The sequence below is a fragment of the Bombus vancouverensis genome, chromosome 16, assembly GCF_051014615.1.
Source record: "Bombus vancouverensis nearcticus chromosome 16, iyBomVanc1_principal, whole genome shotgun sequence".
NCBI classification, from domain to species: domain Eukaryota; kingdom Metazoa; phylum Arthropoda; class Insecta; order Hymenoptera; family Apidae; genus Bombus; species Bombus vancouverensis.
Window position 1 is genome coordinate 8154966 of NC_134926.1, and position 16488 is coordinate 8171453.

The 16488-nt window shown below is 30.5% G+C and overlaps 5 protein-coding genes and 1 long non-coding RNA gene across 11 annotated transcripts; 3 read left to right on the forward strand and 3 right to left on the reverse strand.

Moving 5' to 3' along the window:
- Positions 1-276: 276 nt before the first annotated feature.
- LOC117161241 (uncharacterized) lies at positions 277-2085 on the reverse strand. The gene is made up of 2 exons (XM_033342631.2): positions 1801-2085; positions 277-600 (listed from the first exon to the last, which is right to left on the reverse strand). Exons 1-2 carry the CDS (start codon positions 1970-1972, stop codon positions 530-532), a joined length of 243 nt encoding a protein of 80 aa, XP_033198522.1. The 5' UTR covers positions 1973-2085; the 3' UTR covers positions 277-529.
- A 92-nt stretch (positions 2086-2177) lies between these two features.
- bai (transmembrane emp24 domain-containing protein bai) lies at positions 2178-4342 on the reverse strand. The gene is made up of 5 exons (XM_033342622.2): positions 4048-4342; positions 3723-3867; positions 3573-3643; positions 2793-2919; positions 2178-2698 (listed from the first exon to the last, which is right to left on the reverse strand). The coding sequence occupies exons 1-5, from the start codon at positions 4216-4218 to the stop codon at positions 2577-2579; spliced, it is 636 nt and encodes a 211-aa protein (XP_033198513.1). The 5' UTR covers positions 4219-4342; the 3' UTR covers positions 2178-2576.
- Positions 4343-4508: 166 nt separating this feature from the next.
- On the forward strand, positions 4509-5928 carry LOC117161232 (SKA complex subunit 1). Of its 2 annotated transcripts, XM_033342613.2 has the most exons (5): positions 4509-4660; positions 4732-4840; positions 4911-5032; positions 5109-5565; positions 5614-5928. In XM_033342613.2, the coding sequence occupies exons 2-5, from the start codon at positions 4753-4755 to the stop codon at positions 5787-5789; spliced, it is 843 nt and encodes a 280-aa protein (XP_033198504.2). In that variant the 5' UTR covers positions 4509-4660; positions 4732-4752; the 3' UTR covers positions 5790-5928. The 2 variants fall into 2 exon arrangements, with proteins under 2 accessions (XP_033198504.2, XP_033198508.1); XM_033342617.2 differs by having other exon boundaries at positions 4524-4840; positions 5632-5928.
- A 195-nt stretch (positions 5929-6123) lies between these two features.
- Positions 6124-9616, forward strand: LOC117161226 (uncharacterized). 2 transcript variants are annotated; one of them, XM_033342607.2, is made up of 7 exons: positions 6124-6223; positions 6673-6971; positions 7172-7803; positions 7867-8160; positions 8216-8776; positions 8837-9272; positions 9477-9616. In XM_033342607.2, the coding sequence occupies exons 2-6, from the start codon at positions 6702-6704 to the stop codon at positions 9270-9272; spliced, it is 2193 nt and encodes a 730-aa protein (XP_033198498.2). In that variant the 5' UTR covers positions 6124-6223; positions 6673-6701; the 3' UTR covers positions 9477-9616. The 2 variants fall into 2 exon arrangements, with proteins under 2 accessions (XP_033198498.2, XP_033198497.2); XM_033342606.2 differs by lacking the exon at positions 9477-9616 and having other exon boundaries at positions 8837-9384.
- Positions 8129-9930, reverse strand: LOC117161244 (uncharacterized). The gene is made up of 3 exons (XR_013060274.1): positions 9792-9930; positions 8382-8586; positions 8129-8266 (listed from the first exon to the last, which is right to left on the reverse strand). It is a non-coding gene; the product is annotated as an uncharacterized LOC117161244 (long non-coding RNA).
- Afti (aftiphilin) lies at positions 9643-15633 on the forward strand. Of its 4 annotated transcripts, none has more exons than XM_076625229.1 (8): positions 9643-9804; positions 10216-10360; positions 10525-11768; positions 11834-12046; positions 12102-12257; positions 12497-12557; positions 12772-12900; positions 13039-15633. In XM_076625229.1, the coding sequence occupies exons 2-8, from the start codon at positions 10258-10260 to the stop codon at positions 13626-13628; spliced, it is 2496 nt and encodes an 831-aa protein (XP_076481344.1). In that variant the 5' UTR covers positions 9643-9804; positions 10216-10257; the 3' UTR covers positions 13629-15633. The 4 variants fall into 4 exon arrangements, with proteins under 4 accessions (XP_076481344.1, XP_033198492.1, XP_033198493.1 ...); XM_033342601.2 differs by having other exon boundaries at positions 9644-9804; positions 10244-10360; XM_033342602.2 differs by having other exon boundaries at positions 9646-9804; positions 10244-10360; positions 12111-12257.
- The last annotated feature ends 855 nt before the right edge of the window (positions 15634-16488 follow it).

The window sequence follows — 16488 nt, forward strand, 5'->3', positions numbered from 1 at the left end:
ACCGTTTCACTTTGCTGTACAGATTTCATATTCGTTTATTTCTTCTATGATTTGCATTAGTTTTAGCCAAATTTCTAGTTAATTACACGAATAGAATAATATTTAAAAATTATATAAAATATTTTCAGTAATAAAACTATTGATCCAGCGTGATAAAATTTTCGAGGATTTGCATAATAATAGTCTAGTTTAATTAGAATCGAAATATGATTGATGATGATAACGATTCAATCAACTGCGAAAATTATATCTTTTGTAATAAAAATTGCGTTAATATCGTTTGTTTACTGTTTCTTTATTAGCTTCTAAACTTTATTAGCTTCTATTTACTGGTCTACGTTAACAAAAATTAGTGATCATGTTTATTTTTACATAAAAAAATAAATACGAAAATAGATGCAATGTTTTTTCAAATAACTATATCTGTATCTATATTTCACAGTTATAGTAAAAATATAAAAACAGATAACAAAATGATATCAAAATATTTGTATAAGTAATGAAAGTTGAATAAATATTCGTTTACGAGTTAACCATGGTTAGATTGTTTGCGAAATGGAGGGAGGTCCAAAACTCGTGCAGTGCCAAGCAGCATTAAAGCTGGAAAAATTTCGCAAAATTTTTATTGTCAGACATAAATTACAATTTATATTGGCTCGTGAAAGTATTTGAATACTCACAGAAAACTTTTATAAATATATTATATAATATATTCTGAAATTTCATTAGCACTGTAACGAGTCATGAGTCACGATTATTGTGATTACATGTACGTATTGGTAAAATTTGGAACAAATCTAAAAATGTATATTTTAGGAAGTAGATATATGTGTGAGTGTGTGTGTACGTAGCGGTGCGGACGGCGCAAGGTCAAAAATGAAAACTATTGTGAAACCGTTATCGTCGCGAAAAAGCCCAGGAAGAAAGAGTAACATCAGAGCCGGCTCATCACAACGACGGCTAATCCCCGGCGAGGAAGTTTGAACGCGTAATCGTTATGCTGATCAGTCGGTATATACGTACGCCGGAATAAACAGGCGAGCCGCAGAATAGACATTTTTAAATTAAAAAATCGAGAAAAAGCCGTTATATTGTTAGTAGTATATCTTGTATATATTATTTTAAAAAGTTGAGTCCACAGCAAAGTTATTTTCACTTTCTGCTCTCTCAACCTATATACCCTAACGTTCCTTGATCTTAGAATATAGAGACGACAAGATATTTATTGCACTGATTTATTGCCAGCATATACTCCCAAAGATCATCAAAATGACCTATATTATTATTATATCTGCATGGTCTCTTTAGTGAGATCATCATTAGCATTAATCATATGTTTAAGACTATTATTCTTGTTGTACATTCAGCTATAAATTAGTTAAATTTTTATAATATATGTTCTGTAAATTCTTCATACATTTTCAGATTGGTTCCAACTTTTACTCATATAATCACAATAGTCTTAGATTTAAAATTTTCTGTGCTAGGTGTACCAATACTTTCATGAGCCTTGTATATTTAACATTGATAAATTTGAAAATATACATTTTCGTCGAAAATATCCTAACCTCAAAAGTTTGTTTACCGGCCAAATTTATTTCATTCGAAATTGAATGAAGTTTGTAGAAATAATAAAAAATACTATTTCAGACTAATCTAATTGTTAAAAAATATCCAATAACGACTTAATTCTTAACTAAAATATACAGTTTATTTACATAGATATATCGAAACATGTGATACGTGAAAATACTTTAAAAATTAAATATAGAAAAATGTAGAAACAAATTGATAAGTTACCGCTTCCCATTGTGTACATTGTCGTTTTTCCAGTCCATTTCTGGAATTTTTTTGAATGATATGCAACATATAAGCCGGAACCAATAAGACCGCAGCCACTGAAAATTCTACAGCCCAAACAATCACGGTTTCTATTGCTAATCATGCCCTTTACAGTAGATGTTTCCTGCATTTTTCACTTTATAATAATATAATATAAAATTTCTAAACTATATACGAAGGAACTTTTTTCTAAACAATCAGTTTACGACGATTTTATGTAGGTTATGTTTAAATTACCATGTTCACAATAAATCGAAATAAATCGAACTTTGATTTAAATTTTTGAAATAATATACTGGAATATTATATTATAGCTTATATTTAAGTAATAAAGATTAAGAATGTATATTAAACTTTTATTATAGGTTAATAAATAAAATACAGTTTAAAATTTGTCTTTTACCAAAATCGGTAATAAATTAAATATAACCTATAAAGTATATTATCTTTTTTATAATCCCTCTTTCATAAACTTGTGTTACAATACAGTAAGTTAATAAAATAATAATTTTAAAGGCACATATAATTTACTAAATTATTTTTACAATTATTTGATTATTACTTTATTTATTTTTTATTCAAATTTGAGTATACAAAACTTAAGTGAGTCAATTTTCCCACAATTTTATAACGATAGTTTTTAATCGTTTATTGAAGAACAAAAAATAAATAAAATTTTGGAAAGTGTAAAAATTGTAAGAATTTTGACAAATTCCATTATTTCAATGTGCTAATTATTCTATGAGCTTCTTCGCTTTGAAGAAACGTCTTAAGTAAAGGACTTGCCAGATTGAAAGAACCAAAAGCCAGCACATGGAAAATATACTGAAATAAAGTACGCGTGTGTTCGTTGCCTCTGAAAATTTTAAGAAAGGTAATTAAATGCTTTTTTAATTCCACCAAAGGGTTTAACAAAAAAGATATTTAGTTATTTTTATATCTTGTAGTACCATTTGTGTCTCTCATTTCTTCTTCATTTTTCCGCATTCGAGCAAAATCTTGGACAATAGCTTCAGATAAATCTTCCAGACGTTTTAATTCAACTTCAGAAGGTTTAAGCTTTGCTGCTTCACCAATCTTAAATAAAAGTAGTTAATTAGTTAATTGTTATTTCATACTGTCAAATTCCAGATTTAGAATTAATTAAACTCAAAATTCAAACACAATTTAATATAAAATATAAGTCTATGTCTAGGAAACTCAAATCTGTGCTCATACTCCATTAAAAATAAAATTGGGTTTTATTAAAATATTATGAAGTAACTTTTTTTTTAAACAAAATTTTTCAGATATTGTGCTAACTAATTCATGCTAAAACCCATGCCATTAAAAGCCATATGGGTGGTCACTAATAAAATCAATATTGCTACATTACCAACTGTGTGCCCATACAAGCCACATATAAAACAAAGAAAAGATAGGAAATATTGTAAGTTTATCCTTGAAACTTTTGCTAAAGGTGATAGATATTGACAATCCATAGAATATATTACGAAATATTATATTTCTTATACAATATTTCATATTATGTAAAAGAAAAGGGGAGAAAATATAATTTCCTTTTGTAAATTGAAAATTAGGGTAAAATTAAGGATTGTCAATTCCTATGAAATATTCAATACATACTTTATCAAGAATGAAACAGAATTGTTACATAAGAATAATTTAAAAATCAAATTGATGAAAATAATTTGATATATCTATATATTAAAATCATTCAAAGAACTTACTCCTTCATAATTCTTTGCTTCAATTCCACGCTTTGTTATTAAATGAATCTCTTGCTTAATCTGTTTGATATCTAAAACACATTTTTAAGTTTAGGTAATGAAATATAAAGAAACATTATGTATTTTAGAATTATGTATCTGTATACATACTGCCCGAAAAAGATGGTTGTATGGCATGTGCCATAAAGCAAATTTCAAATGTATCATATGTCTCTGTGACAAATGAGAATTTCAACATCTTCCCATGGGGAATATCATCTTTTTTCGATAGAATATCTCCTTTTGAATCTCTTATCTATAAAATTATGAAAAGTTATTAAATTGTTCAATTCTTGTTGTAGTTTGATATCTAAAAATTGAAAAACAACTCAATTCTCCATATGTGAGTTAAGAGAAGTTAACCTAATATAACCTCAACATAATTTCTGTATACAATATACACTTAAAAAAATATGATAGAAAATTGGTGATTTACAATGTATTCGGTTTTAACAGCTGGTGTCACAGAGACTTCATATTCCCCAGCAACCAAAACATTTGCTTGAACTTCCTCCTTTAAGCACTTGAAAGCATTCGGCTCAAGGTAAAATCTGATACCGTGTGCATACGCGAGTAACGTTACGAAAATATATATTACACCTCGCATTTTTCAAGGAATTTCATTAAACTGTATTGAATAATCTCGAAGAAAAATATCTCTTAAGAATACTTGAAATTAACAGTAACCCATCAACATACTGATGAGTTGGCAGCCATTAGGTATTTTGGATTAATCACGTGATATGATAGAAAACAAGAACATGGCGTACATTCATAAAAATTCAAAATTTAATTAATTAGTATATAAGAATCATACAATAATCAATCCTATTAAGAATCATTAACTCTTTATATAGCATTAATTTCTTAATTTAAAGCTTCAAATACAGTTTTAAAGCGACCTACAACTGACAAAGAAGAACGGCTAATTGTGGGTTACCTTAAGTTTTTAAACCGACGCCGACAAGCGCGCCATTTGTAAACTACGCCGAATTGAATTTGAAGTTTATAAACGGTGACAGAAAAGTGACCGTTATTTGTAATAACAGGTAATACCTAACAAATTATATCTATTCTCCCAAGTTATTCCACAAACAACTGTTTTTTAACAATTTACTAGTTACAAAGCACATATATTAAAATGTCAACCTCTTACACACTGGAAGAAATTTTGGAAAGACAATGTGAAAAATTGCAAGATCTTGAAATTGCAACGATATTTGTTAAAAGTAAGGTTAAATTTGTATTCTTTAATTTAATATCTTATATTACAATATTTATATTTAATTTTATGTCCAGGCAAAGATGCAATGAAAGAAGAACTTCTTAAAATGCGTACAGCAATCTTGCAGAAATGTAATGATATAGAAATCATGAGGCAAAAATTGGATGAAATAAAGAAGCAGAATAATGAATGTAGAGTATGTTTTATAATTTTTTATATTTTTACACATTTTGCGTTTAAATAAGTTTTAATTAGAAATCTAAAAATTCCAGGAATTAATGTTACATATCAAAGCTGTGAATAAAAAAATCAATCACATGAAAAAAAATATTCCATCTGAGTTGATTCATGATTATTATGAAACTCAAAATTCCTTATCATTAAGAAGCATGCCGGGAGAGGAATTCACACCAGTACATACAGTAATAAGTGACAATAGAGAAAAACAAGAGACTCCAATGATAGACTGTAAAAAAGTATTATTTAACGAACCTGAAGTTTGTCTTATGATATCTTTGATAGACACGGATGAGTTCAATAAAATCCCAAAGTACATTATTGGGAGACAATCTTTAGAAACAGTCAATAATTTTATAAATACCATCAATCAAATATTAAAAGCAAAATATATGTTTTTATCATTGGGGAAAGCTCATGCTAGAAAACAAGGCGATTTGAATCTTTATTTACACTATAAAAAACAGGAAATGGACATCTGTAATGATAATAGTAAGTTTTCTATTTTATATAACTGAAGTACATATTTTATTATTACAGGTAAAAATTGTGTTTCAGAATATGTATACTTTTTCACTGGTGAAGATTATGAAAGACAAACGAAATCCAAATTAGACAAACTCAAATTAAATCTAATGATAGTTCTACGACATTGCAAAAGATTAAGGGAGCACAGGATAAAAAATGATGTCCGATATGTAATATTACCAAAATAATAATTAAGTTATAATTATAAATCAGGATATTGTGTAATAAATGAATGTTTTATTGTACAGAAAGAGTAAAAATGTAATTTAGCAATTATGCATCTATTAGTTATATTAATTGATACTATTGTAAAATATATTTTCTACTATCCCATTTCTTATACTTATTTTGTCTTTAAAATTTAATATCAAGGTTTTACTCAAATTAATTTGATTAAAAATTTATAATTGAGATATCAAATGATGACAAATAAGTTTCTAACGTTCTTAAACTGCGAAAATTTTTTAAGATTCGCATTTGTTTCGGTCGTCGTGGGAGCGTGTTTACCAGAAACACTCAACTCATAAAGATTAGACTCCCTGTCGAATTGTTTCGACGAAACGAAGACACAAGTTTAGTTTGCCATGAAAGAATTCTTCCCTTTTCATTTCCAAGGAACGAGGTAATCTGCTCTGAAATAATTTCGATCGTAGGCTCCACTTGTGGAGATAAGATAGTCTAAAACTATCATTTTTTTTTTGTAATATTTAATAGTAACCTTACCGTATAACAATAATTTATTTCAACTAAGAAATTACACATCAATTTAACAATTTAATAGTAAAAAATGCATATTCAAAAAATCTCAACTTAATGATTAATATATTGAAAAAAGATAATATATAATTAATGTTATGAGAATAATTTTTCAAATATTATATGTAAAATGTAAAAGATTGTAAATAATAAAATATTTTTCATTTAATACGAAAGCGCGTGAAAATAATTATCGCTATATAGGATATTTCTCAAGAATTAAACAGTTCGAGCGAAAATTCATGATTATGTAACTTTTTATTTATCGTATATCTTTTTTCTTTAAAATATAATCGATTAATGTTAAAATTTTAGATAAAAAGAATTCGTAGATTTCTTCCAACATGAATAGCGGAAGAATGGAGTCGATTAGCACATTAAGCGAGCATGAAGATGATTTTGATGAATTCGAAGGATCAATTATTTGGTCCCAGGAGGAACCATTTTCCTCGAATGAAATTTTAGAATTAGCTCCAGATCCCGATAAACAAAATCGATTAAAATCTTTATGTCGTTTATGTGCTGGAGAAACTTTACATCCGATTTACATCTATTCCGAATTTGGTGAATCTTTGAAACTTTTGCATAAAATAAACACATGTTTAAGTGTTAAGGTAATTATTTGTTGAATTTTTTACTCCTTAGTACAAATTACACTAATTTTATGTAAATATATAATTAATAAAATGAAAACATTAAGATCACTTATAGATAAATGAAACAGAATTAAAATTTTTTTTGTTGCTACGCATACGAATTTTTCTATAATAATTAAATTTTTAAATATGATCATTAAATATGAACTTTTTCATAGGTAAAGAAAACTGATCCTCTCCCCAAACAACTTTGTCCAACATGTGTTGAAAAGATTACTTGGTGCAATGAATTTGATGTTCAATGTATCAGAGCTGAGGAAACTCTTCTTGAAATTTTAAAGCAAAACCATTCTTTCAATAATGCTAGAAATGATGTTCAAGAAAATTCTCCGGGGAATATTGATTCTTGTCCATTGTGTGTTGAAGGACGGATGAGAATTTATAAAGAAGATAAAGAGAGTAGAAAAGATGTTGAACTGTACGATAGTGATATTGTTCTTGAGAGTAGTGATGAGGAACAAATTCCTAATGAAATTAATATTGAACAGAATGAGGAACCAGAAAACGAATCTATAACTTTGTTCTGTTTGGGTACCAAGCAGAAATATCTGAAATGCGGAGCTTGTATGAATTTGTATCATACAAAAGAGACTCTTGATGAGCATAAATGCAAACCTAATTTACAATGTACTTCCAAACCTTACAAGTGTGATATATGCTTTGCAACTTTCACGTTTGAAGAACGATTGCAGTTTCATCAACATTTTCATAAAGATGCAAAAGCGTTGTATTGCGAAATTTGCAAAATTACGTTTGGGAAGGAATTAAAATTGTTTTATCATTACAAGAGGTATTACCTAGAAAAATTATTATAGAAAAATTTAAGTAATATATCCATTTATTTTATTTGCAGATATCATTGTAAAGATGGTAGAGTATCCTGCTTACAATGTGGAAAACTATTTGAAAATCAAGAAGGATTAAAAAAACATATATGTGTGGATGGAAAAACAAGACCTCATGTATGCGAAGTTTGTTCCAAGGGGTTCTGTGATGGATACACTTTGAAACGCCATGTGGTAACTCATCTTCCAGAAAAGCCATACAAATGTCCAGAATGTTCAAAAAGTTTCACACAAAAATCAAGACTGAATAAACACATTGCTGGGCACAGCATCATTTTGGAAAACAGTCAAACTATTTGGAGGTAGTATATTTGTTTTTGTATCATTCTTCAGTAATCAACAAGTTATGTTTTATAGGTGTATTCGTTGCGGTGAAGTCTTTGGAAGTTGCGATTCCACAGATGAACACTGCAAAAAACATGAGGAGAAAATTAGTCTTATAGAAGAGATGCAAGTATTGAAATTGTATCATTGTGAATTCTGTAGCAGCCACTTTGCAGATATGGATCACTTAAAAACTCACAGAGAATCTCACGTTATTGAGAAACCATACTCTTGCAACCATTGTAACTCTACATTCAAATCTTTCGCAGAGGCTGTTCTTCACTGGAAAGAGCACCCAAGAATATTCAAAGTGCTAGTAGTATTTTTATGTGAGATTTGTGACAGAGATGTTAAGGAACTATCTTTGCTTTATAAACATAAGCAGAAGAGACACCAACCAGTGCCTAGAAGATCAGAGAAGAGCAAAGAGAAGTTCATTTGTGAACTCTGTGGAAGTATTTTTGTGACTATAGAAGATTTTCAAGAACATGGAAAGTACAGATGCTCCAAATTCCCATGTGATATTTGTGGTAGTCTTTTACCAACTGCAAATTCTCTGAATGCTCATAAAAGAAGACATAGTGGACTAAGACCGTACGTATATTAAGTTATATTAATATTTTATAATTTTTATGATTTTTTATTCTTATATAGATATGTTTGCAATATCTGTGGTAAAAGCTACACTCAATCCAGTCATATGTGGACCCACAAAAGGTTCCACATGGGTGTAAAACCCTATGCCTGTGAATATTGTGATCAGAGATTCACAATAAAGCCAGATTTGGCAGACCACACTAGGAAAAAACATACAAGGGAAAGACCATTCAAATGTGATGTTTGCAACAAAGCTTTCTTAACTGGTTCTGTCTTCTACCAACATAGGCTAATACACAGAGGGGATCGTAGATACAAGTGCCACTATTGTGAAAAAGCATTCACCAGAACAGAAGCTTTAAACAACCACATAAAGATTCACACTGGTGAAAAACCACATGCATGTGATGTTTGTGGAAGATGCTTCAGACAAAAAGGAGACATGAGAAAACACAGGCGAACACAACATATTGCCAAACAAGACACAAAATAGGTTAAGCTAAATATAATTATTAGATACTCTCATATAAACACTTTATGATAATCTTTTGTTGTAATGAATTATTTTCAAACGTTATGTTGTGATTAATAAAATGTAAATAAAATTTTTATGATGGTAATGCTTTATAAATTATATTTAAAAAAAAATTATGAATTATGCATATCAATTACTTTTAAGAATCTTTATTCTTTTAAGGTTATGTAAATATTGGATGGATAAGAAAGGAATATCGTAAAAGGAAAGAAAAAGAATGATTGATATTGTAAAGTGATTTAAATTTGTATTCCTTTAAAATTAGGCGCGATAAGAAGCGCGAACAGGTGCGCAGATGCAACACGTATAGAACAGGTGATACGACCGATGTCTCGTGATTCATACCACTGAACCTTACGACTATAACAAGTGCAATTGTTACTGATAAAGATTGCACACGTATGAGGTTTGATTTCGTTACAATAGAAATGATGACGAACTACAGATAAAAATCATTTCGTAAGGTGCTCCACGTACCTGACACTCCTTTGTAAGTCTATGTTCGATCACTTTTTAATTTCAATTATAACGTTCACCGATCTTGTTTTCGACCTACATACCATAATAAAACGATATATAACGATCAGTTAAAACTCAATCGATGCTCCTTCTAATTACCTTATTCAATATTTTCTGTCATCTTTAATGACACGTACCTAACCTAATTCAATTTGACATATGCGTATCATCACAATGAAAATGAAAATTTTGTATTTTTCAAAGGGCTTTTATTACTTTTCAAATAAAATTATAAAAAATGTTGACGGTAAATGTTTTTATTTTGATAGCATAAGTAGAGCAAGAAATATTGAATTTCACTTGATGAATTATATTAAGAAATAGACATAAATATTTTATATAAGTAGCAAAAAGTTTATACAATAATAGTTTTATTCTTCAGTCACAAGAAGACAAACATCATTTTTCAGAAGTTCCATGAAGAATGGCATTTCCTCCGCTAGTTAGTTCTACGCCTCCTCCTTTAGACAATCTAGGGGACTCTGAGGAAGATGAGTTTGGAGATTTTACTACTGGAGGCATAGATGGTAATTACAACATTTTTTAAAAAAATATATAATATATAATAAAATTATACAATATGATATTATAAAAATATATAATGTAATATAAATATATAATATATATAATGTATAATATAAATATATAATGTTATATATATTTCTATTATATATCAACATTTATATTCTAGAATTATCTGTATCATCAGATTCACCGCATAAGCTTGTAACTCCAGTCCAAACACCTTTAACATCTCAACATACTTCACCGAGAGTAAATGGTATTTCAGAAATTCCAGAAAATTCTCAAATAAATGTTGGTCCAAAACCGAATATTACAGAGGACCTTTTAATACTTGAGAAAATAAATGATACTGTAAATGATATTAAATTCGGGACAGAAGTTGAGAAGTTGGATGAAATCATAGGAAATGATAGCAAAAAGAACTTGGGAAACGTGAACAATAATAATAAAGAAATTATTGTAGAGAGAGGGGTTTCTAATGGAGTTAATTTAACCAGCGAAAGCAATAGCTTTGAAGGAAACGAGGGTGAAGCTAATCATTTAGAAAATATAGAACCTTTAAGTCTAGATCTAGGAGATCCGACCGCCGCTCCTGACACGGTACAGTCATTAAACGATGCTTTTTACGATTATGAACAGTTCGAAGATTCACAAAATTGGATTTCCAGTAGCAATACATCTACAGATATTTCGAAAGTAGATTGCTTTAAAATTCAAGACTCTGGAGTCACGTCCAATAATGTAAACAGTTTAAACAAAGACTTCAATGGAGAAAATAAAGAAGATTCGAATTTGGATTCAGAAGATACCATTGTAAAGTCGAAATTAGAAGATAAGTCTGTAGAAAATCTAAATGTATCTATTAAAGAAGATGACTTTTCATTTGAAGCTGACGGTTTGGAATTTGTAAATGTTAAAAATTCAGTATTTTGTAGTCCTATTGAAAATGAGTTGAGCATTAATAACTCAAGTAAGGAGTTTTTTTTAAAAGATCAAATGGAACATGAAATTGTCACAGATCTTCAGTTTTCTGAGATTGAAGATGACCACTACTCTGCAGCACTGCCAGATATTTCCAAGTGTCCGAGCGAAGAATTTAGCGACTTCAAGTATGATTCTATGTTGGAAACTTCAATTGCCAAACTTCAGCCAGAGTTTCCTGACTGTTCCACGGAATCGGGAGAGAACAAAGAAAAAATGCTAGTTCAAGATGACGATTTTGGTGATTTTACAAATTTCTCTGAGCATACGCAATTCGAGAAACTGGATGAAACAAATGTACCTGATAAAAAAGACGAGGAAGATGATTTTGGAGATTTCAATGATTTCGAAACAGCATTCGAGCAGCCTTCAGTAGAACAGTCGCAAATTAGTTTAAAAGAGTCAATTTGTCGAATAGAAAATAAAAGCGTGAGTTTTTTTTATATTTATCTTCTTTGAATCAACTACTAGAAACTTGCATAAATTTTCTTTAGGCTGCTAACAAAATAGAGGACATAATAACTACTATGTTTTCAATGGACTCTGAGCAATGTGAAATTGAGATACAGCCATTGATAAGTGAGGTGGACGAAGTCTGGCAAAGTATTAAAAATGTTGAGGAAACGAATGCTTTGACGTACCAATGGACAAACAGTTCCAGCAACAATGTATTGCTAAACTCTCTTGGTATTGATTCTCGTAATATCGTGAGTAACATTTGCTTGTATAGAATGCTACAATCGATCGAAGATTAAATTTAAGAACTCGCAGTTATTCGGGCCGAGATGGAACCCGAATGTTCCAAGATTTGCTGCGAATCTTGGCTTTACTCCGTTAGAGCCAATCAAAGCCACAACTGATCCTCAACCAGTTGCTTTGTCGAATATCAGCAAATCCCAAGCTTCAACTAATTCAGAAGTAAGTTTTTAAATACAATACTCTTCGGATAAGCTATTACATTTTTCCCCAGTTAAGATTTCATGGAATCTTGTTATTGGTGACAATTAGAAGTAGTAAACTTCCAATTAGGTTTTCATAAAATTATTATTAAATAGTTTCTGGAATTCTTTTGATTATTTAAATATTATTCTACTAATAATTAATAATATTGCACACAGTATATTTGATCATAATTAATATTGACATAATTTTATTAGGAAGTACCTGCTGCTCAATTCGATTGGAATAGTTCTGGGCTTGTTAATCCCTTAGAAGCTAGTAAGTATTCAGACCAATGTATGTTCATGTTACAATTTCATTAGTTTTATTTTGCTACCACAATATCAGATATTCTTTAATAAACAAATAAAGAAATACCTCACATTTTAGTGTAAAAATATGTAATTGCTTTATTCACTTTGCATTTGCAATTATGTTTTGTATAAAGTGTGCTAATTACTGGGAATATTCTTTGATAAATCGTGTAATCTAGGTGGTGGGTTATCTGCTCTTCTACCTCTGGACTTTTTGTGTCCCTTCGATCCTCTACTAACATCCCACAACTCCACCAATTCTGAATCCTATCGTCGACCAAGTAGCGCAAGGAATCCTATTAATCATCGTAAGTCTTAGGCTTGTATTTGTATAGCCAGAACACACAGACACATTAGATTGTTTTCCTGCATGCTTCTACTCTATCGTAATACACATCTATATTCAAAATCACCGCTTTCAAATGAAATCTTTTACAAAACAACAGATATCCCAGAAGTAAATGTAAATCGGGAACGATGCAATTCAGTGTCAAAAGTGGAGACGATAGATTCTCTGGAGAATGATATCACGAAGTCACAGAATACGAAACGTTCACAATCTTCGAAAATGATCGAACCTTTGCCTGTTCCACGTGCACCAGAATGGAAGAGGAAAACTGATCTCGACTCAGGACATAAACAGAAGAGCACAAGTATTCAAAGAGGCATTCCAATGGAGAAACAATGTCTACCAACAGAAAAGCAGTTTCTATCAATTGATAAACAGTACACGAGCGAAAAACAATTCGTGTCGGTTGAGAGATCGTTTCCGTCAAGTGACAAACAGTATTCATCAGCGGAGAAATCGACGACGGGAGACGTTTACCGTGGCAAGCCTATGACCAAGAGATCCGGATCCGAGCACGTAGTAATGGACAGATTCGGTCGGGTAATGCCGATTCAGCCAGAAACAGCGAGGATATTGAACCGTTTACCGGATCTTTCGTTCCTCAGCGCTAGAACTCTGATGCTCGATCGGGAACACAAACAGCTCGCCTGCGAAATGGGTGTTATAAGTCGTAAAATGCCTGGCTGAGTAACGTCGGTCTGAGCGCGAGTTTGAAAGGTCACAACATTCGATAGATCTCACTCTGTCCCGTGGACAAATTGATGAGACGTAGAAACCAAGGAGAAAAGACGTTCCGCTAACCTTTCAAACCCGCGCTTGGGCCGACCTTTGATCCTAACCTATATTTTCCCCCTGAAAAAAGAAGAAAAAAAAGCACTGACTGATAAAGTATTCTGTATTCTTTATTCAGGAAGGTAAAAAAGAGATATGGGATATGCGAGACGATGGATGTTTATTTTCCGTTCATAGAAAGGAGCTATTCCACAATACAGATTTTCTATCATTTTTGCATGATAAAATGGCGGTGTAGAACCTTATTACTTTGTTCACGAAATGGAGTCATAATATTTTATCATTTAAGATGTGATCATTTCCAGATCTCTAGATACTTCCGAGTATTAGTAACGAAAACATCACTCATAGTATGTAATACACAGCTTTTGTACGTTATTTCTTTTAACTCAGGTATGGATATCTCTTGACCTTTCTCCTTGCTTCTTTATTTTTTGCTCTCAGATGTGGACCAATATATGTATACTTTAAAATAGCTTGTAAAATATGATTAGGCAGTATGATTATACATATAGTATGATTAAATTTAAATTTCTGATATTTCTAACCATATCTGTTTTAGATAATAAAAGAACTCTTGCATTGATATATGGTAGAGTTCTTATTAGAGATAATTCATATTTCTGTTTCCAACTTTGCTTTTTAATTATGGTATAGTTTGTTGATATAATATGTGTTGCTAATTAGTTATTTACGTGCTTGTGAGCTTCGTAAGCAGTATGTACTTAATCTTTTATACGTACTGACTCTGTTCCGTGAACAGGTGCAAAAGTAAGTAAGTTAGTGGTGCAGCCAGAAATTGTTAATGGAGGCATACAACGATGTCACAAGTTAGTTTCATGGTTAATCAAGAAAGAAATTATTATTTTGAGAAAAAATATTTTTCAATTTTGTGTTCAATTATGCCTCTGTAAAAATTATACTTTATATACGCATTTTTATTTCGTAAAGCATATTAAAAATATACGTATTCTTTATCCATGTGAAAAGAGGATAATATGTGAATATAACGAACGAAGAATTAACCGAACTATTAACAATTGTTATTTCAGTGAAGTTTGTACTACCTGACCGCACCACAGTTACAGATAGTTAGTGATATCGAATATTCGATACTCGAGTTAAGACTTACTACCAATACTACGTTCAGAGGGAATTGTCATGAACATACTTGGCGTTCAAAAGTGACTTAACAAATAATAACAATAAGATATCGTAGGTGAATATAAAAGTACTCGTGAGAAACTTAATAGGGGGTGCTTATACCTTTGACATTTGATAACTATTATTTTTCGTAGACTGAATGTTCATACTATAGTATAATGATTTAAAGCCCAACTAGGTATTCTATTATTAGCAAGGAGAGGATTAATCTTGAGTGGAAGATTTGAAAGGAATTGAGGCGATTATGGGCGATTTATATAATAGATATATTATATATTTTATTTATAATTCTATTATCAAAGAAAATGTCCAAGGTGTTAAGCAAATGGTATATTCTAATTGTAAAAATGTTAAAATGTTAAAACGTTATTAATTTTATCTAATTGTGTTTTAATATTATATCATAGGTATTATAATTACTCTGTCATAAGTATTTATTATCTAATTACATTTGTTTTATGTTCTGTGCACACAGTTAATTTGTTAAATTAATATATGAAAAAATATGGTGATATGGTGATATTTACAATCTTTTGTTTTTTAATAATCGCTTCTGTAATCATTCAGTGTTGCTGAAAATCTTCTACGCAAGAACAATGTTCTCTTATATACAGGATAGATCAGAGGGAAAGCCTGTGTCATTGAATTGGTACTAGTCTTAAAACTTACACATAGAATATAGAAATACTTTACTCTTATTTCTACTGTGTCAATAAAAACTCTTATTTTTATTTTATTAGCCGTATTGAATCAATACCAAATATTCTATTAACCACTGTTTGAAAATGATGCTAACATAAATATGTATACTCACACATGTTACTTTAAAGTGCATATACACACATTCATGGCTCAAGGGGCACCTATATAGTATAGAATATAATAGATTCTTTTCTTTTTTTTTGTTCTATGAAAAGTTCAGGAAAATTACTAATTTGCCAGTGGAATCATGCCCATCGTTATACACGTCAGGCGTAGTCGTGCGCCGACTGGTACGGACAGGTACCAAATGCCACAAGGTCACGACTCGTGTGCCCGCATACATGAAGGAAGAGAGTTAACGCGAGAAGAAGAGAGAAACCTTTTATTGTGCGGCTCACTGTTGCGCCGGCAAGGTGCGCAACCAATGAACAGCAAAATAACAGGTGAAAGAACATATACGTCGCACTATGAGAGATGTGTGCTCTTAGCAGGAATGAATTTTTATGAACTCGCATTCAAAGAGTAGCTTAAACAAATACTTGCAACATACATTATCCAAAAAGAACTACTGAAGAATACGACAAAATAAATATAATACGGAAGATGTACTCAAAATTACTGATTACTTTCCCAGTAATGATTGGTCTCACTACTAGTTGCAACAGTCAGAATTGCTAGTGTATTACTAGTCAGCCAGGAATATTTTTTTATAAGAGGCTGGTGCCATAATATATGAAGAAGATAAATTTGAAGTTATATATAGAATATCTAAACAGGATATTGCCACAATTAGGTTAAGACTCTGGACAGAGTAAAAGTCATGAATCAGGTTGAATTAAAAATTTGCTAAGGTCACGTTAATGTGCATTCTAGCACATTTTGTGCTATG